This window comes from Carcharhinus amblyrhynchos, chromosome 2 (assembly GCF_965287045.1).
Source record: "Carcharhinus amblyrhynchos chromosome 2, sCarAmb.v2.hapA, whole genome shotgun sequence".
Classification (NCBI taxonomy): Eukaryota; Metazoa; Chordata; class Chondrichthyes; order Carcharhiniformes; family Carcharhinidae; genus Carcharhinus; species Carcharhinus amblyrhynchos.
The window spans coordinates 12,297,551-12,325,513 of record NC_137325.1 but is presented as its reverse complement, the minus strand read 5'-3'; the positions used below and the strand labels follow the sequence as shown (position 1 = coordinate 12,325,513).

The following is a 27,963-nucleotide window of genomic DNA, read 5'->3' as shown; positions in this document are numbered from 1 at the left end:
AGGTCCCTGGAGCTGTGAAGCATCAGTGCTAAACACTGTGCTGCCCCAAATTCTGCTGGCTTTCTTTCTTAAATGTACAAGATGCTTTCAGAATGTGAAAGTCCATATAGATGGCTGATTCCATAGAATCCCTACAGTGCAGAAGGCAGCCACTTGGCCCATCAAACCTGCACTGGCCACAATTCCATCCAGCCCCCATCTCTGCCACCCCGTGTATTTAGCCTGCTTGTCCCCCTAACACCAAGTGGCAATTTCCCATGGCCAATTAACCTAACCTGCACATCTTTGGGCTGTGGATGGAAACTGGAGCATCCAGAGGAAACCCACGCAGACATAGGGAGAACATGCAAACTCCACACAGACAATGACCCAAGCTGGGAATCGAACCCAGGTCCCTGGCACTGTGAGGCAGCAGTGCTAACCACTGTGCCGACCCAGATGACATCCATTGACTTTTCTCTTTGAGCTTCTGGGTGCAGACAATGAGGTCATGCAAAAGGGATCTGTGGTAACTTGTCCACAAAAAAAGGTAACGGGATGTGTTGTGATATTCAATCTTTACAAAGATATCTAAATACAGTACAGCATGGACTCAGAACTGTTGGCAGTGAGTTACGCGGGTCTCTCGTGGTAAGACCAGACCCACAAGCGCCCACATTACTCATGCATGCTCATAGATGCTCAAGACATCAGTGCATACATTTAAATAGGAAGATGCTTATAATAGAATCAAACTCAAAAGAAGTGTTAACAAAGGTAATCGGGGTTGACCTGGTGTCATAATTTTTATAAGAGGCATAGAGCATCAACTTAGAGAACCTTTCTTTTGTTATCTGTTGATAAATTTTAAATGCATTCTTTACACGTTCACACTTTTTACAGATAATAATCAGGCAAACGTCTCAACCAAATGTCTGAATCCTACTTGGACCCAGTCGTTACAGATTGCCTCTGTTATATTGGTGATTTACGTGGCCTCCTGTTTTCAAACAGGCCTTCAAGATTCTTGTGTTTTGGCACTCAATTTTCATCCGTTCATCACTTTTATCTGGCCAATTTCTTTCTCCCTGCCCCTCCATCTCCATCTCTATCCATTGGTGTTTTCTAGAATATCTGGGACAAACCACACACTCACAATTACTTGCATTAGATACCTTCCCACCATCAACCATAACATTTCCTCCACTTTCACTTTTCCCAATAGCAAAATAGCCCCATCTCGGCCTTTGACGGTCGGATCAGCAAGTAAGCCCTGACTCATTAGGCTCACCCCTAACGTTCCCTCCCATTCTCACCCTCATCTTCAGCCTCATTCATACTCCTACATCCAAGCACATAAATCTCAAGAACAGCATGGATCCTACAATGGCTTAAATGGACCATATGAATGAGGAGATGGGCCATAAAGACCATGAAAATCCTAGGTTTAGAACCAAAAGAGGATAGAAGCAGGAGGCAGCCATTTGGCCCTTCAAGTCTGCTCCAAAATTCATTGCAATCATGGCTGACCATCCAAATCAATAGCCTAATCCAGCTTTTCCCCCCATAACCTTTGAACCCATTCGCCCCAAGTGCTATATTCAGCTGCCTCTTGAATACGTTCAATGTTTTGGCATCAACTACTTCCTGTAGTAATGAATTTCACAGGCTCATCGCTCTTTGGGTGAAGAAATGTCTCCTCATTTGTCCTAAATGGTCTACCTTGAATCTTCAGATTGTGAACCCTGGTTCTGGACTCTCCCATCATTGGAAATATCCTCCCTGTATCTACCCTGTTTAGTCCTCTTAGAATTTTATAAATCTTTTTGAGATTCCCCCTTGGGGACCATGAGAAGCATGGTCTTTGACCCTTGGGTCTGTGTGCATGCGTGCGAGAGAGAAAGTCAGGATTTCTGCTCCTCACCATTCCCCAGTTATCCCTGCGGAAAATCAGTGCAAGGTGAGGGCACCAGAGAGTCACCAGTTTGCCAACAGGAGTCAAACATCAACATTGGCCTACTGCCCAAGTTGGCAAACTGCACCTAGTGTTTATGTGGCTTATATTCCAGCATTGGGGGGGGTCAAGTGGCTGGGAGAGATATCCAGGCTGGAAAGTTAGTGCGGAAAGAACACTGATTGGTTTTCAAAGCATCTTCTCACTGAGTTTGCAAAATACAGAACGCAAAAGATCTTCCTGTTTATCAACATTTCTAAAGATGATGCATACTTACGAATTCACACAAAGTACTAAGATGTGTTTCCATAGGATCCTCGTATAAAGCAGTTTCAGGATGAATGTTTTTTTGGGCCTTATTGGCTCTTTATCAAATTCTAAAAAAAAGAGTGAAAAATATATAAATGACAAGTTCAATCATCTTGCTTTCCTGAAGAGGTCACGTCTACAACCAATTTGGAGTTTTTCTCATTTGGGGCAAGACGGAGGCACAGTGGTCAGCACTGCTGCCTCACAGCACCAGGGGCCCAGGTTCGATTCCCGGCTTGGGTTGTCGTCTGTGCGGAATCTGTATGTTAGCCCGTATCTGCGTGGCTTTCGTCCGGGTGCTCCAGTTTCCTCCCACAGTCTGAAAGACATGCTGGTTAGGTCCATTGGTCAGGCTAAATGCTCCCTCAGTGTACCCAAGCAGGCACCAGAGTGTGGCGACAAAGGGATTTTCACAGTAACTTCATTGCCATGTTAATGTAAGCCTACTTGTGACACTAATAAACAAACTTAAACTTCACTTTTGTGATGCCCAAAGATCTTCAGGGGAAACTGCTTCACTTTTACGATTCTTCCTTTAAATATTGACTGGCAAAATGGTCTGAACCAGATCTGTTTGTAAACTTGGTGTCCTATTTGACATTGAGACGACCCTCCTGCTTGGCCATCTCATTGATCCATGGCAGCATCTTTTGTTTCCCAACAATACGTCACACCAGCTCACCTGAGAGAAATTCTCTGATGTTGTCTCCCACTTCTATTTTATTATTGTGTAGAAAATCCAGGAATAACTCTTTGGCAGCTTGGAGCTGGTGTGTGGCTATCAGCCACCTGAGTGATTCTGGGAAAATACTAGAGGGGGAAAAAAAAGAAATGTTCATTTAATTAAAAAAAAATGAATCCACACTGAAAATTCCCCAGACACAAGGTTCAAATGTTTCTCTACATTGGGTCATTAAGTAATAACAAATCACCAGCTGCTTCAGGGACTGAATTTTAAGATAATTATGGCTTTTTTTTAATATATATTTAAAAATACTTAGACATCCTGTGAAGGATTCATAATTTTGCAAAGATCACAGCGACAAGATCTCAACACGATTTCAGTTTGAACTTGCACCAATGTCAAACGGGGCGGCGGCACAGTGATTAGCACTGCTGCCTCACAGTGCCAGGGTTCAATTCCTGGCTTGGGTCACTGTGTGGAATTTGCACATTCTCCCCATGTCTGCGTGGGTTTCCTCTGAATGCTCTGGTTTCCTCCCACAGTTCAAAAATGTGTGTGGTTTAGGTTGATTGGCCATGCTAAATTACCCCTCAGTGTTAGGGGAATGAGTGGGTAAATATGTGGGGTTACGGGGATAGGGCCTGGGTGGGATTGTTGAAGGCTAGATAGGGCGAGAGGCCTCCTTCAGCACTGTAGGGATTCTACGGCAGAGTATTCTGCTGGCAAATCTAAATCATAAGCAACACAGGTCCTGCAATGCCAGTTCTCTTCATTGGTTTGTGGGCCAGGTGAAACAATAATGCCCTTCCAATCCACAGAGTGAAATCTTGGGGCATCTCTCCTACCCTTCCAACCCTGGGCATCAACCCACCTTCCCAAACCAGACTGCATACCAAATCCCACCTGCCACTGGTTCATAAAAGAGTCGAAAGCACTACAGCAGAGTTCATGGCAGCTTTCTGGTAGAGAAATCCAGTCAGTCAGTCTTATTACCTCACTCTATCCCTCTCAGTGCCGACAAGTTTCATTTCCATCAAATACCCATTCAATGTCCTTTTGGAATCATTCTCTCTGCTTCCACACTCATAGGCATGAGGTTATTACCACTCACTACGTAATGTCCCTCTTACATTTCTTGTCCACAACCTTAAATCCATGCCCTCTCCTACTTCTCCAATTATGCATCACCCCACCTCTCCAGCCCCGGCCCTGCAGATGATGGCTGGAATTCTCTGGCCGTTCACGCGGTTAAGATTCGCCGGCTCCCCACTCCCAGCGGTGCACCCCCTGCTGGTGGTTTCCTGGTGCTGTGTGGTGGCTTCAATGGGAATTCCCACCAATGGCAGTGGGACCAGGAGACTTTCCGTCAAGAAAAACATTGAGGAAGGCCTGAGAAACTTGCCATACCCTTGCTGCGATTATAAAGATTCCTTATCCTGCCCCAACTTCATGCTGACCTTTCCTGAACTGCAGTATCTTTTAACAATTCTGCCAGGGCAAAACAAAACCCCAAAACATAACCGTCACCCAAATTGGATTAATTTTTTTTTTAATTGCGTATACAAGATCCTCAACTCAATACAGTAAAGAGACACCAATGTAGAATTCTTTTGACGTTGAGCGTGATGAAGACTCACCTCCAACGTTCAAACAATACCCTGGAGTTAAACCCCTTCTGGGTGCTAAGGGCTCCCAGGGTTTGAACTGGTCATAAACCCAGCATGGAGTTAAAATCTGGGCCACAGATCTTTCACTTCATCCATGGAAAGTGGCAGATGCTCTCATCCCACTGTGTGCCCGTTACTGGGGAGCTAATAGCTTCACTAGCCTTTCTTTTTGCACTCAATAGCTGCATTTGTATTCACCAGACTAAAGAATCCTGCGACTTGGCACTACCTAAAGAACAATCATGCTGTCATACCACAGCAGACTCAGCTCTCAGGCAACAACAGCATAAACTGGAACAGAGCTTGCACTGTTGATTGGTGATCAACACTGTTACTCTTGTTGTTTGTTGTGGTCGCAGAGATTGCGATTGGGATAATCGGCCTACGAATGTTGTAGCCTCACCTCCGAAAAGCACTGTGAGCGTCACTTCCCAGAAATTCTGCTCACTGAAACTCAGGTGTAATCAGCTGCCAACATTAAACACCTAGACTCTGATATGGAGATGCACTGGACTGGGGTGGGCACAGTAAGAAGTCTCACAACACCAGGCGAGGCCCCTCACCTGAGGAAGAAGCAGTGCTCCAAAAGACAGGATTCCAAATAAACCTGTTGGACTTAAACCTGATGTTGAGAGACTTTTTACTGCACCTAGACTCTGACAGATACTTAGACATAGCAGTTGCCAGCCAGGATAACACTCAAGGTCTGCCTTCAAGAGAAGGAGGCAAGAAAACGAAGACAAAATCTCCAACAGAGTCTCAAACAGCGAGGCACAAATGTCAGATTAACATGGCATGGTCACTTTGCACTAACATCCTCATGGCAACTTAACGGCTACGGGTGGGATTCTCTGGCCATGCTCACTCCAAAACTGGAGAATCCCGTCCGAGATCAGTGGACCTCTGCACGATTGGCCACCATCCATCCACCCTTCTCCCCAGGCCCTGCAATGATTCCCATGGCTGGTGGGACAGGAGAATGTTCTCCATGTTTCAGGGGCTTTTGTTTTGTCCTGAAGAAAAGGACTCTGCAGTTCAGGAAATACTAGCACTGAGAATCGCCACACGGAATTGACGCGAGACATTTTAAATGTCAAGCATGTCAAAACACAAAATTTTTCAATTTTAAATTTATCAATTAAGTTTTTTTTATTCATTCGTGGGACTTGGACGTCGCTGGCTGGGCCAGAGTTTATTGCCCATTACTATTTGCCCTTGAAACTGAGTGGTTTGCTAGGCCATTTCAGAGGGCAGTTGAGAGTCAACCACATTGTCCGATATGTGACGCTAGAGCCACAGCAGACTGGATAAAGGTGGCAGATTTCCATCCCTGAAGGACATTAGTGAACCAGATGGGTTTTTCCGACAATGGTTTCATGGTCATCAGTAGATTCTTAACCCCAGATATTTTTTCTTGAATTCAAATTCTACCATCTGCCGTGACGGGATTTGAACCTGAGTCCCCAGAACACGAGCCGAGTTGCTGGATTAATAGTCTAGTGATAAAACAACTAAGCCAGTGCCTCCCCTGTGGAGGATTAGTTCAGCTGGTCAAGTCCATCAGATTGGCAAATATCTAGTGTAATATCCTGACGCCACTGCAACACTCCCAGGCCTTTGTTAGCCTCACCCCAAATAAGGCCCCGGGTACAGCCTTCAAGGTAAAGGATATTCACCCTTCAGCAAGGCCCGACTGCAATTAGTTGAGATCTGTTCAAACTGCAAACACCAAGTCCAGCGTCGAACGAATTCTACATTGGTGTCTCTTTACTGTATTGAGTTCAGGATCTTATACATGCAATAAAAAAATTAATCCAATTTGGGCAGTGCAGTTATGTTTCGGGGTTTTGTTTTGCCCTAGCAGAATTGTTAAAAGAAAAAAGATACTGCAGTTCAGGAAATGTCAGCACGAGGTTGGGGCAGGATAAGCAATTTTTATAATCGCAGCAAGGGCGTGGTGCTCAGGGGAACTGTACGCTTGAAATGGAGCTGCAATAATCGTGGCCTGATTATCCCAATCCCATCCATGACCGCAACAAGACAACAAAAATAGCTTGCATTTACATGGCACCTTTAGTGCCGTAAGGTGCCCCAAGGTGCTTTACAAGAACACTATTAGATGTCGCTTGGAGTCCAGTTTTGTGTAAGTGCAGATTGCTAAAGATGAAGGTTTTAAAGGAATATTTTAAAGAATGAAGGATAGAATTGCAGTTTGTTCAAATACCAATTGGTGCAGCAATTAAAACCAGTGATGCTCACAAAGCAAAAATTGGAGGAGCACAAAGATTGTAGGGAAGCTTAGAGTCAGAGCAATACAGCACAGAAACTGGCCCTTCTGCCCAACTGGTCCATGGTGCCCTCCCAGTTAGTCTCCTTTTGCCTGCATTTGGCCCATGTCCCTCTAATCCTTCCCCATCCATGTATTTATCCAGCATTGACAAAGGGTCACCTGGACTCGAAACGTCAGCTCTTTTCTCTCCTTACAGATGCTGCCAGACCTGCTGAGATTTTCTAGCGTTTTCTCTCTTTGGGTATTTGTCCACTTGCAAGGTTGAAGGAGATTAGAGAGTGATGCAGTCGGGTTGCGGTCTTGGTGAGCTTTGAAAACAAGGGGGAGAATTACAAAGCTGAGGCATTGCTCGATGGGGAGCTAATGCAAGTCAGCAAGAACAGAAGAGATGGATGAATGGGATGGTGCAGGTTAGGCTTCCAACAGCAGACCTTTGGATGAATTTAAGTTTACAAAAGGGTGATAGATGATGCTTTATCCCAGAAAGGTAGTTGGTGAAGGATAGAACTGGGGCCAATCTTTTGAAAAAAATTTTGAGTTACAGATTATAAACATGTGCCTCGTAAACCAAACCACTTGTCTACAAATAGAGGAACAAATGAGTCCCCACTGAATGCCTGTCGCTGGCATACAATGTATGGAATGGCCAGATGACACTGGAACATGGATGAGAATTTCAATTGAAGATAAGCAGAGGCAGAGTAGAGATGGGCAATGTTACACAATAGGTGGATTTGCTGATGGAACATACATGGAGCAGGAAGATCGTCTCAATGTCAAATAGGACACCAAGTTTACAAACAAACCTGGTCCAGACCCAGTTGCCAGCGAGGTCCTCAGAGATACATTAATATTTAAAAGGAGAAATCGTAATAGCAGTTTCCCCCAAAGATCATTGGGCATCACAAAAAAGTGAAAACTGGTCAGTGAATATTAATGAAGTTTATTTATTACTGTCACAAGTCAGCTCGCATCAACACTGCAAAGAAAATCCCCGAGTTGCCACAGTCCGGGTACATTGAGGGAGAATTTAGCATGGTCAATCCAGCTAACCAATACATCTTTTGGACTGTTGGGAGAAAACCAGGGCACCTGGAGGAAACCCACGCAGACACGAGGAGAATGTGCACAGTGACCCGAGGCTGGAATTGAACCCAGATCCCTGGTGCTGAGAGGCAGCAGTGCTAACCGTTGTGCCCACCCTTGAAGTGGTAATCTTTACAAATGGTCGGCGCTCCAAACCAGGTCATTTAACTGCAAATTAGGTCGATCAGATATTAAAGTTTGCACATTTTTTGTAAAACGCGGCATACTTACCACCAGTATGGGATCATGAAAATAAATGGGCAAATGATGATGGCTTGCAAAATCTGCCAATCCCGACAAAGGGCAGCAAGACCTGGCATAAGCAGCTGACCTCCCATTGCAATGAAATTTGCAACCATGGTTACCATGAGTCTGTGGCAAGGCGGAGAAATCTCAATACCTGTCAGAGAAAGGAAACTGGGATTAACTGGGAGAATTCACCTTTACGTTGGGCACAGCCCATTAAGTGATCGCTTACCGAAAATCAACACTATGCAAGTCATGATCATCAATGATTTACGATGCTCAAATAAAACTGAATTCCAGTTTTGGCACGTGGGATTCCAGCATTTTTATTGGTATTTTAGGACTGGAATGCAGCAATTCCAGCCATTTACAAGTAGGGTCACTGGTTGGCAGCGACTCAAATCAGCAATTGTAAATTCCTATGTTCAGATTCTGGAAGCCCATCTACTTTGCCAGTGAAAAATCACAAGTCAGTAGCCACATCAAAACCATTTGTCCTCCCAAGAGAAATGGGAATTTTGTCTTAGAAAATAGGCAGCCATAAGCGCGTTCCCAGAACGTACACGGGGATTACTTCCAGCCATGGAAAGGCAGTGTTTTAAAAGTAAAGTTTAGCAGTAATGGCAGCTTAATGCTTCTTAAATAAATACAGGACAAAAATAAAACAGTTTGTCCCAATCTTGGTCCAACCTTCAGGTTAACAGCTGGATCAGGTTTAACATGCTGGAAACCGAAAACAAACAAGGAGGGGAAATAATTTTAAACATTCCCTTGGAAGTTTCATAGCTGGACGAAGAAGTCTCAGATCAGATTTAGTGATAGTGGAGTTAAGATTCAAAGTCTATTTAGATTCCACTATACTGGGTGCAATGAAATGCTGATTAAACATTAAACCATGATTGCTGCATTTGGCTTTAGAAAGCTCATCACCACTTAACGTACTTTAACCCCTTACTGCTTTTAAAGGTCTCAGTCTCTACATGCACTGTTGACGCAGATTGGTTTTGGAGGAGGTTGAGGAAGCTGGCAGGTTTGAAACAAAGCCTAAATGAGTGAAGGGGGCACACAAGGCTGGTTGGCACCCATTTGGAGTTGGGGATGGGGGGGGGGGGGTAGAATGAGATGGGCAGGGGGCAGGAGAAGAAATCATATACAACTGCTCTTTTTTTGAAAAAGACAAAAAGTAGTACAGTTTTGGTATTCCCTGCTGAAGTTTCTACAACTGACCCAAAACAATAAAAGGCATTTATTATTTGAACACTGGACTCTGCTATGCATCGGGTCATTTTCCATCACAATTCTCCAACACCCGATCATAGCACTGAAATTGAATCATTGCCACTAACCAATCACAATTGCCTATAGTCCTGCGAGGGTTGTGGCCACCTCAGTTCACTAATTCCATGAGCTGCAGCCATTCCTTCCTCATCTAAAAGGTGCATAGTCAGAGCCTTCTCCCCAGGGTCGAAGAGCCAATTACTTGGGAACATGGGTTGAAAGTGAAGGGAATGGAGGGGCGGCAGCGGGGGTGGGTGTGAGGCGTTTAAAGGAGATGCAAAGAGCACGTATTTCCACACAGAGGGTGGTGAATTCACAGCTGGAGAAGATAGTGGAAGCAGATTCTATAACATTCAAGAGGCATCTGGATAGATACATGGATAGGCAGGGAAGAGACATAATGGACCACATAGGAGGCGAGAGAATATTAGATTAGAGAGGCATCTGTGTCAGCACAGACTTGGTGGGCCGAAGGGCCTGTTTCTGTGCTATACTGCTCTTTGTTCTAAAATAGGCAGCTACAAGTGTGTTCTAGGAATCTACATGAATATCCACTGTAAGGGGAGGTGATGGCCTAGTGGCGTTATCACTCGACTATTAATCCAGAAGCTCAGATAATGTTCTGCAGACCCAAGTTCGAATCCCTCCACGGCAGAAGGTGGAATTTAAATTCAATAAAAAAGCATATCTGGAATTAAGAATCTGCTGATGACCATGAAACCATTGTCGATTATTGAACATCCTTTGGGGAAGGAAATCTGCCATCCTTACCCGGTCTGGCCTACATGTGACTCCAGAGCCACAGCAATGTCAACTACCCTCTGAAATGGCCGAGCGAGACACTCAGTCTGAGGGTACCTAGGGATGGGCAATAAATGCTGGGCCAGCCAGCAGCAACCATATCCCACAAATAAATAAATAAAAGCAAGCCTAATCTGATGTTGTTTGCCTATCCAGTCCTCCTCCAACCTGACCTATTCTTTCCTGACCCTTCACCTTTTGTTGCCAACACCAGACTCTCTCACCATCTGATTTGCGGTTCTTTCCCTCAGCTAAGACTCCAATCTTGCTGCAGACAAATTTATTGGCTCTTTGCCCTGTCGAGCTGACTGCAAGGTCAGCCCTGCTTGATGCAGAGTGTTTCCACATCAGGCTATAACTATTTGTCTCTCTCTCTCCCTCTCTCTCTCTACACTAACTCACAGTCGCTCCCTTTCATTATTTTACTTCCTAAAATTGCAAAACATTGTTGATCTACTCAAGTTTCACAACAAACTGAAGCAGAAAGAATCTTGCCCCGTGTGTTGGAGGATTAGCAGGGCTTATGAGGGCAGGGCCCGGGTGGGGATGTTGTCAGCGCAAGCTTGATGGGCCAAATGGCCTCCTTCAGCACTATAGAGAATCTATGATTCTACAAATATAGACAGTTTTAAAAGTTTATTACAAGTTAGGCTTACATTAACACTGCAATGAAGTTACTGTGAAAATCCCCTAGTCCAGCAACTGTTCGGGTACACTCGAGGGAGAATTTAGCATGGCCAATGCATCTAACCAGCACATGTTTGACTATGGGAGGAAACCCGCGCAGACACAGGGAGAACATGCAAACTCTACACAGACAGTGACCCAAGCTGGGAATCGAACCTGGGTCCCTGGCGCTGAGAGACAGCAGTGCTAACCACTGTGCAACACATGGGAATTAAATTGGGTAGTCCCTGAAAAATAGGTGGGGGAAATCACAGTGCATGATTAACCCTTGTCTGTTCAATGTCCTGCAGTCAGCACACTGTGTGCTACTACCTGATCATTTGAATAACCACCAGTAATCAGCAAGAGGCCATAAATAAGATGCCCAGTTAAAGCTGTCCTCAGGTGAACCTGTGGCTGGAATAGCTCTGGAAGGAAGTGAATCTGACCTAAGGAACAGTAAATAGCCCAACACAGGAGACAGAGGGCTCCAAGCTTCTCAGATGCTGCACAACAGGCCTTGGTGGGTGGAGGACAAACATCTTAGAGACATAATGGGCAAAAGGTCCCAGAAATATGTACTCTGAAGGCAGTGGGAACAAATATTCAGACAGCATAATGCCAGAATTAAAGCCCCAAAGAGTCCAGATTCAGCCAGGGTAGCACAGTGGTTAGCACTGCTGCCTCACAGTGCCAGGGACCCGGGTTGGGTCACTGTCTGTGTGGAGTCTGCATGTTCTCCCCATGTTTGCGTGGGTTTCCTCCTGGTGCTCCCATATCTTCCCACAGTCCAAAAGGCATGCTGGTTAGGTGCAATGGCCATGCTAAATTCTCCCTCAGTGTACCCGAAAAAGTGCCAGAGTGTGGCAACAAGGGGATTTGCACAGTAACTTCATTGCAGTGTGAATGCAAGCCTACTTGTGACACAAAGAAACTGAGTAACAAATCCACAGAGTGTTGAATACCAGTAAACACGTCTTCAAATGCTATATCTGAAGAACTCCGGCACGGACCTCAGACATGGCCTGGTTCACCACATCACCATTTCCTTCTCATCAGACTCGATAGCTCACGTTCACTGCTTTCCCCCTTACAAACCTCACATTCACGTGCTAAAGCTCACACACCATCAGCTATTCATCCCCGACAACCAGATCAGCCCCTCAGACTGCACAACACTCACTGACACACACTTCTCCATTGCAATGTACAAAACATGCAGAACTGGAGGCAGCAGTAGCTGACCAGAAGACTCAGCAACCTGCAGGATAAAGGCACTGTGACTGCTGCCAGTGTGCCAGACACTGACCTACCTGCCCTTCTGCCAATGATTACACAGCAGCAGCAGCAGCGGGTATCAGTTCCAGTACTGAGCAGAGCTGACTTGCCAATGACTACACCATGGGAAGTCCGCAACTCAACTGAATTGGAGTGCTCCCTCCTCATACAAGAGGGAATGAAACGTAGCTGTACAGTTAGCTCTCAGACTTAGATCATAGAATCCCGACAGTGCAGAAGGAGGCCACTCGGCCCATTGAGTCTGCACCTACCACAACCCCATCCAGGCCCCATCCCCATAATCCCATGCATTTACCCTGCTAATTCGCCTGACACTAAGGGGCAAATTTAGCACGGCTAAGCAACCTAACCTTGGGATCGTGGAGGGAAACCCACGCAGACACAGGGAGAACATACAAACTCCACACAGGCAGTGAGCCGAGGCTGGATTTGAACCCGGGTCCTTGGTGCTGTGAAGCAGCTGTCCGAACCACTGTGCCATCCTTTTGCAGGTCCAACTGTAAACTGTTGTAAATGTCACGGGCACCACAGTGGTTAGCACTGCTGCCTCAGCGCCAGAGATCAGGGTTCGATTCCTAGCATTAGGTGACTGTATGTGGAGTTTGCACATTTTTCTTGTGTCGGTGTGGGTTTCCCCCCACACTCCAAAGATGAGTGGGTTAGGTGGATTGGCTATGCTACATTGCCCCTCAGCGTCAGGAAGATTAACAGGGTCAATATGTGGGTTTACAGGAATAGGGCCTGGGGTGGGATTGTGGTCGGTGCAGACTCGATGGTCTCCTCCTGCACTGTAGGGATTCTATGATTCTATCTGTAGCAGCAATAGAGAAGGAGCCAGATGCGTAAGGGTTCATAGTCACAGTTATCCTCACAGCCACTGGTTACACAACCCTGCTCAGAGAATCACCTCCAGCAGTTCAATGAGGCTCTCCCTCATCAGGCAGAGTTTAATCTAGATGATGGAGTTCTCTGGTCAGAGTTCCAGGAATAGCCCCACATTGCTATCAGGCAATTAACTGGCCAGCAGCATGTCTTACCTGGAGATTTAGGACCCCAGGGACAGAAACCCCGCCTCCTGAGAGCTGTCATCCAATTGGAGGCAAGCAGCGACAGCTGCCAGTGATGCCCCGGCTAAGGGTCTAGGATTGCTGAGGGACCCAAGGTCATGGGTGAGGGAGGGGGATTCCTCGCAGGGGACTTGAGGGGGGAGGAGAGAGAGAGAGAGAGAACTGGAAAAGGGGGCAGGAAGGGGTGACACTCAACACGCTGCCAGCTTCTTGATGCCAGGCCCCTCAAACTGGGCATTGACGAAGGGATCCCAGCTGGGAGCTGTAAGTAAACCCCAGCGGGTTTGCTCCTTAGGTTTCCCGGGTAGTGACTTTTCCACCATACCAGTAATGGCAGAATAACACACTGATGTAGTTATTAATTGCCCACTTAGTATTTGGGCGAGAGGGCCAATGATGGATCTTCCCACCCCAGACTTATTTGGGTAGAGGTAAGAAGTTGGAGTCTCCATCCCATTCCCACTTCCAGGGGATCTGTGGGGGGAGACCTGGGGTGGTTGCATTAAATTCCACCCACTGTTCCTCGAAGACTCCAGCTGGAGAATTGATCTCTGAACATCCGCTAGCCAGCTGCTGAGAGCCCTTCTCTCCCACCTCCTCCCTCTTCCAGCAGCTCATCTTGCTCTTTGCGTTCTCAATTTGGACACCTACTAACGCACCCACGTCTGGGAGCAACTGGTTTGTGCAAAAGCCTTAAAGTCAGCACCACCACTCCCTGTAGTCTTTTGCAACTTGAAGCGAGTAAAGAAAGCCCAAGAATCTTGCAGAATTATAGCAACAGGCGTAAGACAGTAAGTAGCGACCAAGTTACAAATAGTTGGCAGTCCCTTTAATACCACTCGTGGCAGGACACGTGTTCAGCTGTACAGGGCTAACATGGCAATAGTTGGGAGTGTTAGGTACCCAAAATGGCACAGTTGGCATCAAATAAACATTGCATGCTGACAGACAACCAAAATCTGCTTTGCATTGCTTCTGGCAACGGTTCAATGCAAAACAGCTCCCTCACACATGGCATCTAGTAAAACACACCCAGTGTGTGTATGTACTGTGGATGCCATGTTGGAGAAGGGCACTGTCCTCACCATAATGGCTGCTTAATGAGTCCAATTTCTCGTTTCTTTTTCCGTCGGGGACAACATGTCCGTTTGGCGGAAAAAGTGGGTCTTTCCCATTTTTGTTCCAAAACGGCAACAAGTTCACAGAAACCCCACTCCCCATTCTCTCCGTGTGGAGCAGGCCCCGCCTCTGTCCAATAGTCAAGGTCAGTTACGAGGGGACACAAGTTAAAAGTAAGGGGTGGGAAGTTTAGGGGGGAATTTGAGGAAAAACTTTTTTTTAAAGCCCAAAGGGTGACGATGGTCTGAAACGTGCTGCCTGGGAGGGAGGGAGGGAGGGAGGATACCTCACAGTCTTTAAAAAAAGTACCTGGATGAGCACTTGGCACGTCTTAATATTCAAATCTGTGGGCCAAGTGCTGGCAAGTGGGGTTAGGTGGGTAAGTCAGGGCCTTTTGTGTGCCATGGAATCTTTATAAGTGCAGGAGGTGGCCATTCAGCCCATCCTCATCCAGGCCCTATCTCCCTAACCCCACATATTTACCTTTGCTAATCCCCTGACACTACAGGGCAATTTGTCAACATCAATCCACCTAACTGCACATCTTTGGACTGTGGGAGGAAGCCAGAGCACCTGGAGAAAACCCACGCAGACACAGGGAGAATGTGCAAACTCCATACAATGACCCAAGGCTGGAATTGAACCCAGGCTTCTGACACTGTGAGGCAGCAGTGCTAGCCACCATGCTGCTGCAGATTCAATGGGCTGAAGGGCCTCTTCTGTGCTGCAGTATTCTGTGATCAGGAAATCAGTAGAGTGAGTGAGTGTACAGCCACATCAACTTTTGGTGCAACAGCACAAGGCTCCATATCACAGCAGCACCTATTATTTAACTTCAGTATAGTGGCTTAAAGACCAGAATCAAAGCTGAGAGAGAGAGATAAGAGGTGGGAATGATCGTTATCTCAGTTCCTCAGTGGGGCGCATTTCAGAGGTTGTGTCCCTCGACTTTGCTCTAAAAAAATAGCATTTCCCAATTCATCTTTTTTTCACCCCTCACTCTCGACACAAAACTGTTTTCCTATGGTCCGAAACGCAAAATCTGTCCTTAGCCCCAACCTAAACAAAATCTGGAAATGCAGATTCCCTGCCTTACATAAACATTTATCAATAAAGTTATCCTAACGTGAAAGCCAGCCTCTTGTCTGTTGACTCTGACCATACTTCCTGCTGCCTTGGCAGCATAATTAAGGACCCCACACACTCTTTCACCTTCTTCCTTTGGGAAAAAGATACAAGTCTGAGGTCACGTAACAACCGACTCAAAAACAACTTCCTCCCTGCTGCTGTCAGGCTTTTGAGTGGATCTACCTCACATCAAGTTGGTCTTTCTCTACACCTTAGCTATGACTGCAACACTACATTCTGCACTCACTCCTTTCCTTCTCTATGAACGGCATGCTTTGTCCATATAGCACGCAAGAAACACTTTTCACTGTACACTAATACATGTGCCAATAATAACTCAAAATCAAAATGCTATTTTCAATCTTCACCTCTGCCTCGTCAGTGTTTCAGATATTCCACTGGCACGCTGAGAGAGATTTGGTAATTGCTTGAATTTTACTCTCCACAGTCAAGTATCCTTTAGGGAGAGAATTGGAAAATCTCCTTTCAAATAGAATCTGGGAGGATTCCTAGTAGACAGGATGCAGGGAAAGTGAATGCTCAAAAACAGGAAATAAAAATCCAACTTTTTTTAAAAAACCAGCTCAATGCTCTGGCTCCAGTTTTCCATAACAAAGCCCCTCGACCCAAACCCAGCCCCCTCGCTCCAAACCACCTGAGCTTTCCTCTACTGCAACCCAGTCAGGGGCTCCCCACCTACTGAATGTTAATTGGTGCCCCGTGGAATATAAATTCAATCCGAGGGGTTCGGCACTCCGAAGAACGAAGCCAGGAGGGAATTTTAGACACTCGGGATAACGTTCCCATCGCTGGGTACAGGAAACAAGAGGCAGGGTGGTGTCTGGGACCCGGACCTGCCCGTGAGGTTGGAGGAAGGGCAGGGGGTGGGTGGGTGGGTGGGTGAGGGATGATTCTTTGGGTTTTTCCTGGAGTTGTCCCCTTCATTGGGACGGCGAGGAATATTGGCCTCTCAAAAGCTGGAGGGCCAATCATGAGCCTTCAAGGGAGCAGCAGCAGCAACAACAACAACAGGCCTTGATAGAAATTATGGCATCCCATTCGGCATATCCAATCTGCACCGATTACAATCCCACCCAGGCCCTATCCCCGTAGTCCAACATACCTACCCCACTAATCCTGAGACACTGAGGGACAATTTAGCACGGCCAATGCACCTAACCAGCACATCTTTCAGATGGTGGGAGGAAACCGGGGCACCCAGAGAAAACCCATGCAGACATGGGGAGAATGTGCAAACTCCACATAGCCAGTGACCCAAGTTGGGACTCAAACCCGGTGTCCCTGGCGCTGTGAGGCAGCAGTGCTAACCACTGTGCCATCCTCAGTTGGTATTCTTCTGCCAGAATATTGCATGTCGCTGATCAAACCTGCAGCCTGCAATACACCCAATTTCAACAACATTACTTAAAGGCTTACTTAATTACTTAAATTAGTTCAGGTGATGGCAGTGCCTTTCCAGGCAGATTCCTTTGTATCCTCAAACTAATTGAGGAATTTTTAGTCACTTGACAAGTACATTCTATACAATGACAGCACAGCAGTTAGCACTGCTGCCTCCCAGCTCCAGGGACCTGGATGCAATTCTGACCTTGGGTTACTGTCTAAGCAGAGTCTGCACATACTCCCTGCGTCTGAGTGAGTTTCCTCCCACACTCCAAAGATGTTAGGTGGATCGGCCTTGCTAAATTGCCCCTCAGTTTCGAGGGGTTAGCAGGGTAAATGAGGGTTATGGGAATAGGGCCTGGGTGGGATAGTGGTCGGTACAGACCCAACGGCTTCCCCCTGTACTGTAGGGATTCTATAATTGTAATTCAAAAGCAAATACCATCCTGGGCTGATTCATGTGGACCTCTCGCAGTTAATGCGTTGGTGGTATTGCAGCAGAGGCCAAGCTGTGCAAATCACGACCGTTGCGTGGGAAGCAGGGGGGGGCCCCAAGCCTCCAGGATTAGTCTGGAGTCTCCCAGGAATTGAAGCTCAATCTCCAGGATGCTGCTGTGTGGGACCCTGAAGAAATTTGTCATTTTCTTCATACTTGGAGAAATGTTCAAAAATATTGAAAATGGCAAAAGAAAAGTGGATAGTCAAGCATTATTCAATTAGGTGACGAGCCTTTTCACCTTCCAATTGGCACAGGAAAGCAATGCGTCACAAGGACAGATGCATAGGCTGACGAATAGCAATAGATTGAGGCCAAGTCTTGTAATGAAACCTCCAGGAATACACTTAGTCAGTCACAGTTGGCAACTCTGGTGAGAAGAGAACAGAAAGCAGAAAATCTGGCTGGATTTTCCTTTCCCTAGCCGAGGGACAAAGATTCACTTGTATCCTCCCTACATCCAAGATTTGCTAACTGTGTGAACGACAGGGTCAAACCCAGCAACATCTTGGCTGGAATTTTATTTATATATTTGTTCACACGATGAGTGCACCACCAGCAAGGTCATCACTTATTGCCTATTCCTTGTTGCCTTCAACTAAGTGGTGGTGGGCCCCCTTCTCAAACCAAGCCAGTGGCTCGTTAGACCATTTCAGGGAGTATGTAGAATCCCTACACTGTAGGAGGCCATTCGGCCCATCAATTCTGCATCGACCACAATCCCACCCACATCCCTATTCCCATAACCCCACACATTCATCCCACTAATCCTACTGGCATTAGGGTCAACTTAACACAGCCAGTCAACCTAGTTGAGACACAATGACGTGGCTGCGGGATCTGGAATCACATGCGCCAACCTGGCGTAAGGACAGCAAAAACATCCTTCTCTGAAGCACATCAATGAACCAGGTAGATTTTTTACAACAGTCAGGAATACCTTTCTATTTATTTAATTTTAAAAAAATCCCCAGCTTGCAATGATGAGATTTAAACTCGCGGGTGAAATCTTACCAAAAAGAATGGCAGTGTGTCAGGGTCTGACTGAAAACCGGAATGTTTCTCTCCAGATTCTATGGCAAAAACAAACCAGGGGGCATGTTTCATGGTCATTGAGGGACTGGGCCTAAACATGCCAGTTAAGCCAGCTCTGAGGACATCTTTCCCCCCCCCCCCCCACCAAGGATGCCCCAATTGCAGGAGAAATAACCCCCCCCTCCCCCAATGCTGGCATCTCTCCCACCCTCCGACCCCAACCCTACAGTAGTCATTAGCATCTCCCCCACCCCTTCACTGAACGGCTCTCTCCCTCCCCCCTACACATTTAAGGCACACTCTCCCTTCATGAGGCTTCCACTAGGCTCTGCCTCAGCATTGGTTGGCACTGTGCCAGTGTCAGGGGGTAGTGCCAGGCCATGTCCCTCTCTGCCCAGGAGGATACACTCAGTTTTGTGATCCTGGGGAAATCCCCAGTGACAGGTTCACATCTGGTGAAACCTGTTGTAAGCCGTGCCAATGTGTACAGAAATCTATAGTGAAGGGGGAAGATCTGGAGAGGAGAGGGGAGGTTTAATAATTTAACAAGGATGCAAATCAGGTTCTCACTGGTTACGAGCTGGAACCGGATTAGCCCAACAACGTAAGCTAGTGTAACCCACTGGTTATTAATGGTTCAACATTGGGCAGCATGGTGGCACAGTGGTTAGCACCGCTGCCTCAGTGCCAGGGACCCAGGGTCGATACCAGCGTTGGGTGACCCTGCAAATTCCCCACATGTTCTCCCCGTGGGTTTCCTCCCATGGTCTGAAAGGTCTGCTGGTTAGGTTGATTGGTCATGGTAAATTCTATGATTACATCACCCAAGATGGTGCATTTGCTAGTTTAACCATCAGTGGAGGCTTTGTGGGTTTGCATTGCATTCTGTAAACAGTTGTCTCCACAGCTGTTAACACACTCCATTTCGATTTATCCTGGCTCAGTCAAAAACGAAAGATCAGATTCTGCAGAGCGAGCTCCTGATCCTGTTGTTGACTCATTGTGTGCACATGATAATGTCACAGGAATTACCAACGTTACTCAAAATGAACAAGTGGAGACTGTATACAGTGGGTGTGTAGGCCTGTGCTAACCTGGGATGAGTAGGCACATCAAGCTTTTTACAAACTGATCTTTAACGCAATTCATCCAAGTTCTCCACTTCTCTTGCACAGACCCATCATTAAAACGTATAAACATTGCTTTCTAAATGTGTGCACTTTGGAGTTGTTTACTTTTGTCACAACTGCAATGACGTTACCGTGAAAATCCCCCAGTTGCCACACTCTGCCGCCTGTTTGGGTACGTGGAGGGGGAATTTCGCATAGCCAATGCACCTAAACCTGCACATCGTTCAGACTGTGGGAGGAAACCGGAGCACCCAGAGGAAACCCATGGAGACACGGGGAGAAGGTGCAGACTTCACACAGTGACCCAAGCTGGGAATTGAACCCAGGTCGCTGGCGCTGAGAGGCAGCAGCAGCACTAACCACTGTGCCACCCCAGTGATAGCCAGTATTCCTGAGAAGTATGGTATAATAATAAAAAAGATAAACAAATAGTTTGCACATGGGAGATTAAGTTTTGAGAAGTGGGTTTAACAGGGTATAGTGGAGACTGCAGAGCATAGGTGCAATGGGATCTTAATAGGGTGGGCGGTCAGGGTCATTTATTCAAAAATAAGTAGTCAGATAAAGAAACAATCCATCGTCCACTCAGGGTAGAACATACACAGTTCCCATTGCTGCTTTAATAGAGCAAGCTAAGTGAATCATCACTTTGTCAGTGCTGCCAGCCACCTCATGTTGTCTTAGGATAAAGATGAATTAGTCTGTTGGCCCCTGGAGGAAACCACCCCCAGACCAACAACACAATTGCCTCTGACAGAGACACAAAACACACTGAGAATTCACAAGTAATTCACTGGATTAGTATTGCCAAGGCACCGATTTCACAGCCAAAACAAGCCACACAAGAATCTTTTGCATGTTAACCACATGCAATGCAAGGCTGAGCTGGGAGTATTCCTTATTGCTGCAACGCTCAAGTCCCCTCCTCGCCGATGTTTCAGTTAAGTGTAATCAGATGGAGTTTGATAATTCCCTGGCTGCTAAATACAGAATCCTTAAGTGTCTACTGGCAATGCTTCACTAATTAAAATACGGTGCCTTGAGGGAAATTAGAAAACACCCATATTTACAAGCAAAAATAGACAAATGTAATTTATATACTGGCAATTAGGAGCCAAATTTAAAACACACAATATAATTAATCTGATATTTCAGTAATTATTCTGTAACTACAAATGCTGTCAATTTCAATAAGATACAGGCACTGATGATCTGAATTGATCCTTAACTCCAGTAGGTTTATTCCCCGATTCACAAGCACCACTTTATAACGTGAATAAAATTATTTTTTTAAAAAAAAGCTAATTTAAACTGCAGCAATTCAGTGATTAAGCTCATGATCAGAAAAAATATTACGTGGATAAGTCCATACATTATTCTGACCTTCCTCAGCTGTTAACAAATTAATAGTTTTCATGGCATTGGCAGCACATCACTTGGGGCAGTTGAGCGGGGGAAGAGCGGAAAGGATATATAAACACTTGCAGAATCAAGTGTCTGTTCCCTTTAATGACTGTTCAAGTCATTCAGGCAGACTGTTCAGGGATAACAGACTCGTAATTATCTTTATGCAGCTGTGTGCGATCCACCCATTTGGAGATAGACTTGGAATTGATCCAAGTTAGAAATCCTTCACAAAACCGCCTGTTACATTCTCAAGTGACCAGCAATCAAGGCCGCAAATGTGCTTTTGGTTTTTTTTTTAAAACTGTTCTGTCATCCTGTGTTGGAGGGACCTTACCTTCTCATCACACAGAATCATGCACTGACCATAATCCCACACAGACCCTATCCCCGTAACCCCGCTTATTTATCCTGCTAATCCCTGTAAAGGGGCAACTTAGCATGGCCTAACACGCACATCTTTGGACAAAGAGGAAACTGGAGCACCCAGAGGAAGTCCATGCAGACACAGGGAGAACATGCAAACTCCACATAGACACCCAAGGCCAGAACTGAACTGGGCCCCTGGCATTCAGAAGCAGCAGTGCTAACCACCTGGGGAGGCGGATGGCCTAGTGGTATTATTGTTAGACTATTAATGCAAAAACTCAGTTCACGTTCTAAGGATCTGGGTTCAAATCCCACCATGGCAGATGGTGGAATCTGAATTCAGTAAAAAGATATCTGGAATTAAGAATCTACTGATGACCATGAAACCATAGTCAATTGCCAGAAAAACCCATCTGGTTCACTAATGTCCTTAAGGGAAGGAAATCTGCCATCCTTACCTGGTCTGGCCTACATGTGACTCCAGAGCCACAGCAATGTGGGCAACTAGGGATGGGCAATAAATGCTAACTAGCCAGCAACCCTCTTGTTCCATGAATGGATAAATAGCCATCTACACAGCCTGCCAGTAAATTACCACTCAACACTTTGGGTTTTGTGAAGCTTGGCTAATGTTTTGTAAGCGTTCCCGCTCGCCCTCAGTGGCAGGTCCGACGGGGGAGGATTCAAGCTGGCAAACCTTGCACGCGCCAGGAAGATGGGAACCAGATGGGGATTGGCTGCTGCTCGGGGAAGGGGTTGTAATGCTCATCCATTCAAGCAACGCCACGTTCCAGTTCCAACAAATACCAAGTTAAATACGAGCAAACAAGGGCACACAGCCGAGTTTCGTTCTTCTCACTAGAGAATCTTCATGGTTGTCCCACCCTTCCAGACAATCCCTACAGTTCCGATTTCAATACAGGATTTGTTTCTGAATGAGCTGAGGATTATGTATTGCATCACTCTGAATTGAGGTCCGTTCCGATATTCATTTCTTGTTTAATTCCTTGGGTTTTACACCTACAAGTTTTGTCTGACTGTCACACAGTTTTGTTGGTGGTAGTTAGAATCAGAATCCCTCCAGTGCAGAAGGCCATTCAGCCCATCTAGCCTGCACCAACAACAAACCCACCCAAACCCTATTTCCATAACCCCCGTGTATTTACTCTGCTAATCCCCATGGCACTAAGGGGCAGTTTAGCATGGCCTGTTAATTTAACCAGCACGTCTTTGGACTGTGGGAGGAAACCGGAGCACCCGGAGGAAATCCACGCAGACACGGGGAGAACGTGCAAACTCCACAAAGTCACCCGAGGTCAGAACTGAACTGGGCTCTAACTCTCCAACTCCATAAGCAGTTGGAGATTCTGTTTGAATACTGCCGACTTATGAAACTATGTCAGAAATACTTAAAATTGGGGAAGTACGTAAGTGAGATCCCCAAACAGGACAAAATTAAAACGCAAGACATTTAGAATAGGACAGCAGGAAAACCTCAGTGGAGGTGCTGTGGAATTCACTTCTGGGATATGTAGCAATATTCAGAATTAGACTGGGATAGGCAGCTGAAGGAAAAGGGAGTGGGGAGATATGCAATCATGGTGAGTAAATGCGGTTAGAACTATTTGTTTTTCTTTGAGGTGGATAAATAAGAATGCACAGCAAGTGGCCCCCTCCTTACATCGCAACTTCAGCGAATCTCTACATCAAGCACTTCTGGAATATTTGGGAGACACGATACAATTGCTAGTCTTTTCTTTTTAACATCAATTGTCTGTGAAAATGATCAGACGCAGTCTGACAATTTCACCTCGACTAGCACCAAGATGTAGGAGGCTTTTAACTATCATGTCATCATTTTTGACAAGATAGAAAGCATGTTTACCTTAAAATCCACATAGTCAAAAGCATTTACATCACCAAGACAGGACACTGGACCCAATAAATCCATGCAAGTGTTTCTAAGTCTCACATTAGCCTTTCCTCACCCTCCTCCTTGTAACCTCATCACCATACCTTTCTATTCCCTTCTCTCTTTCATGTACTTATCTAGCTACCACGTGCATTTATAATACCCCATCATTCCTTGTGTGGAAAGTCCCATATTATAAGCACTGAATCCCTACAGTACAGGAGGTCTCTTGGCCCATCAAGTCTGCATCGATTACAATCCCACCCAGGCCCTACTCCCGTAACACTTACCCTAATTCCCCCTGACACTAGCATCAATTTAGTATGGCCCATCAACCTAACCCGCACATCTTCCTGGGTGGAGAGGTTTCTCCCAAATTCCCCATCGGAATTCTTAGCGACCGCCTTCACTATTTTTGGCCTTGCCCATAAGCAGCTTTTTAAGAGATCTGAAACTGCATCCTCCAATTGCTGAATTCGGGCAAAGCTTCTCCTCAAGAAATTGCTTTGGAGAACATTTTATTAAGGGTCGATTGGGAAATATTTGAGTTACATCCCAGGACAGGGGAAGTCTGCTCCAGAAACCCTCGCCACTTGCATTATCAAATCGAGCAAGATACTGCCTCACCAATGAGGCATAAACGTATACGATTAATAAATTGCTGCACTAATTCAGTAAGATCTATCCCACTTAAAATCAGAAAAGTTGGACAAGAATATTTTGCTAAATCAATATTAGTCTCCATATTAAGTGGGGGTGCGATGGCCTAGTGGTTTGATCGTAGAATATTAATTCAGAAACTCAGCTAATGTTCTGGGGACCCAAGTTTGAATCCCACCACAGCAGATGGGGGGAATTTGAATTCAACATCTGGAATTAATAATCATGAAACCATTGCCAATTGTTGGAAAAACCCATCTGGTTCACTAATGTCCTTCAGGGAAGGAAATCTGCCGTCTTTATTCAGTCTGGCCTACATGTAACTCCAGAGCCACAGCAATGTAGTTGATGCTCAACTACCCTTGGGCAACTAGGGATGGGCAATAATTGCTGGCCCAGCCAGCGATGTCCATGTCCCATGAATGAATAAACATATAAAAAAAAAACAAATACAGCAAACTAGCATGCGAGCATGTTGTAATTCATGGTAAAAAAATATATTATTGTTTTTTTTTCCCCCCTATGTTGTGTACAACAGGCAGATTGTGAATAGCACAACCATGTGCTGACATGATCTTAATGGGCCAAATGGCCTCCTTCTCTGTGACAAGCAGCACTTGATGTTGGAGGAATACCTATTCAATAGATTTTCTCAAATAGGCAGTAATTTAATGTTAAAACACACGGCTGAGAAGCTTGTCCTTTAGAGAGGCCCAGATGTCAAGTGAGATGTGAGGTGAATACAGATTTGCCACAGGGAAGGGTGGAAACTGGGGTGGGGTGGGTGCAGGTATTTTGCCAGCTTAGTTCAATTCCAAAACAAATGTGTTCACTTGTTCAACAGGTGGGTATCCACTTAGCAAAGTAGGAAGCGGGGTATTTTGATGGTTCACCTCTGTTTTAATTGTGATACCATGGTTGCAATTCTCCAACCTTGCCCATGGCTGGGATTATCCAGTCTCGCTGCGGTGAAGGGAGGTTTGGCTCAGCGCCAAGTTCTCCATTCTAAATAGCAGTGGCGACAGGCCAAGAGAGAGACAGGTAAATTCTGGCCCATCGTTCAGTACAAGCATTTTCCATACTCGTCTCGATTCTCTCCATGTCCTGAAGCAACTCCCCAATCAGGGGGAAAAACCCAGCTCTTAACTCCAAGCTCTCAATTCACTCTGAAGAAAGGCCTGATCTACTCTTGAAGGGACCAGTTTTTCTAACATTGTCAGAACTGAGGGAAGCATCGTGATTAAACATTCCTACACTGCAATCAAAGAGATGTCAGTCTAACTTCCAGCTTTCCTCTACAGCAGCTATAACTTCTCTCGAAGAGCTGGAAATGGCTGCCTCCACAATTCAGTCTGATTTGTAGAAGGGCTGAGGCAGCATTGACTTCTGTCAGTCAGTCAACGTGTAGTCGTGACTGTATCTTTAATTCCTATTTATGTTACTTTTTTGGGCCCCCAAGTCATTTCAGGCAGATTCAACGGCCAAAATGGAGAGGGGGGTGGACCCCCATCAACAGGGTGTCCACGCTGTCTCCTTTCGTTGCAATTACCACCCAGTTTAAATGGGGAGGTGGAGACATGGCCCCATAATGTGATCATGTCCCACATCACATTTACTCAGATTCTCTGGTGGCTCAACTAACCAGATTGTTAACATCTTTGTGGTTGCTCAGTTGGATAAACATCAGGAATCAGACCTATCCACTCAGGACAATAGCAAGGAGACATTTACAACGTAACTGTGGTTGTGCATTACATTGATAATGCGTGTGGACACCAGTTATTGCAATGGTGTCCTCACTTGAAATGTGTTCATTTCAGACTGCAGCTGTTCAGGGTGGCACGGTAGCACAGTGGTTAGCACTGCTGCCTCGCAGTGCCAGGGACCCAGGCTCAATTCCGACCTCAGGTCACTGTGTGGAGTCTGCATATAGAACACTACAGCACAAACAGGCCCTTCGGCCCACAAGTTGCACCGATCACATCCAAACCTACCAAGCCATAGAACTATCTGTGACTCCCAATCCCATATACTCATCCAGAAGTCTTTTAAAGACCCCAGCGAGTTCGCCTCTACCACCACTGACAGCAGCCGATTCCACCCACTCACCACTCTGAGTGAAAAAACTTACGCCTGACATCTCCTCTGTACTCGCTTCCCAACTTACTATTCTCTCCGTGTCTGTGCGGGTTTCCTCCCACAGTCCAAAGATATGTGGATTAGGTTGACTGGCCATGATAAATTGTCCCTCAGTATCAGGGGACCAGGAGGGTAAATATGTGGGGTTACAGGGATAGGCATGACGTGGAGTTGCTGGTGTTGGACTGGGGTAAGCACAGTAACCTGGTGTTGTGAGAGACTACTTAAAGTCCAACATGTTTATTTGGTAGCATGAGCTTTTGGAGCGCTGTTCCTTCCTTCCCCAGCTCCACCCACAGGGATAGGGCCTGGGTGGGATTGTCAGGGAAGGCCTGATGAGCCAAATGGCCTTCTTCTGCACTGCAGATCCTATGATTTGCAAACGTTACATTTGACATTTTACACTCCAATTTCCAGTCACTCAGGTGACTCCACGAGGGGATGGAACACTCTGGGAAGCAAATCCTTTCAGATGGTCTAGAGATACAAATAAATGAGCCTTGCTCAGGTCACACAACACGACTGAGGATTCTACTGCAATTAATGATGGCTTAAAGCTCGTTAACACAAGATGATTTGAAAATTATACTTGCCTAAGAATGAGGACTATGTTGTTTAGTTCATTAAGATTGAATCAAAATAAAAGCTGGAAGTGTATTGGAAAGAGAAAGGACATTCAGTGGGTGAAGGCATTGCCTGGAAATGTGTAATTTTATATTATATAGACCAGGAAAATTCCACTTTGACTCTAGATCTGCTTAGTCAATAATTAGGAGATGCTGCAGAGAATCATAGCATCCCTACAGTGCAGAAGGCCATTTGGCCCATCGAGCCTGCACCAATCACAATCCCATCCAGACCTATTCCTGTAACCTCACATTTACCCTGCTAGTTCCCCAACACCAAGGGGCAATTTAGCATGGCCAACCCACCTAACCCACACATCTTCGGACTGCGGGAGGAAACTGGAGTACCTGGGAGGAAACCCACACAGACATGGGGAGAACATGCTGGTTTCAGTCACCCAAGGCTGGAATTGAACTTGGGTCCCTGGCTTGGTGAGGTAGCAGTGGTAACCACTGTGCCACCATGCATCCTTAGGTCACACAGTTTCAACTTGAGGGGGCTTTATTCCAAAAGCGATTCTGTTCTGTGTGCAGGCTAACATTGCTCAGGGATCTACACAAATAATTAGCTTTTGCTTAATTATTGCAGCATATTCTATGCTCAGCATCTTTCTGGGATACAAGTTCCTTAAAAGAGGCATAGTATTGTGTCCAGTCTCAATAAAGACCATACTTAGCCAGTGCTCCTCTGTAAAGACAAATTGTTGCAAACACCTAAAAAAAAATCTAATTTATATTGCACTTCTTACAACTTCCAGTCATTCCAAAAAAAATGTTGAACAGCCAATGGAATACTTTTTATTGGTAATCACTGTTGTAATATACGAAACATGGCAGCCAGTGCACAGCAAGCTCCCACAAAGCAGCGGCAAGGGATATTTGCTTCAGTGATGGCAGACAGTGCAAGTCGACCTCATCCAAAAGATAGCACCTCCAGAAGTGCAGCACTCCTCAGTTCGATTCCTGGTTGGGTCACTGCTTATGTGGAGTCCACATGTTCTTCCCGTGTCTGCGTGGGCTGCTCTGGTTTCCTCCCACAGTTCAACACGTTGGTTAGGTACGCTGGCCACGCTAAATTCTCCGTGGGCCTGAACAGGCATTGGAGTGTGGCAACTAGGGGATTTTCCACAGTAACTTCATTGCAGTGTTAATGCAAGCCTTACTTGTGACACAAATAAATAATTGTACAGAGATGAGTGTCAGCCTCGAAATCT

The 27,963-nt window shown here is 45.9% G+C and overlaps 1 protein-coding gene across 1 annotated transcript in view; it reads right to left on the bottom strand.

Moving 5' to 3' along the window:
• slc22a23b (solute carrier family 22 member 23b) overlaps positions 1 to 27,963 on the bottom strand; it is an 88,595-nt gene that overhangs the window by 27,733 nt on the left and 32,899 nt on the right. Inside the window, exons 4-6 of the mRNA XM_080202200.1 lie at positions 8,202 to 8,370; positions 2,925 to 3,052; positions 2,211 to 2,310 (exon numbers count right to left, since the gene is read on the bottom strand). Coding sequence (XP_080058326.1) covers positions 2,211 to 2,310; positions 2,925 to 3,052; positions 8,202 to 8,370 — 397 coding nt within the window. The remainder of the gene's footprint in view (positions 1 to 2,210; positions 2,311 to 2,924; positions 3,053 to 8,201; positions 8,371 to 27,963) is intronic.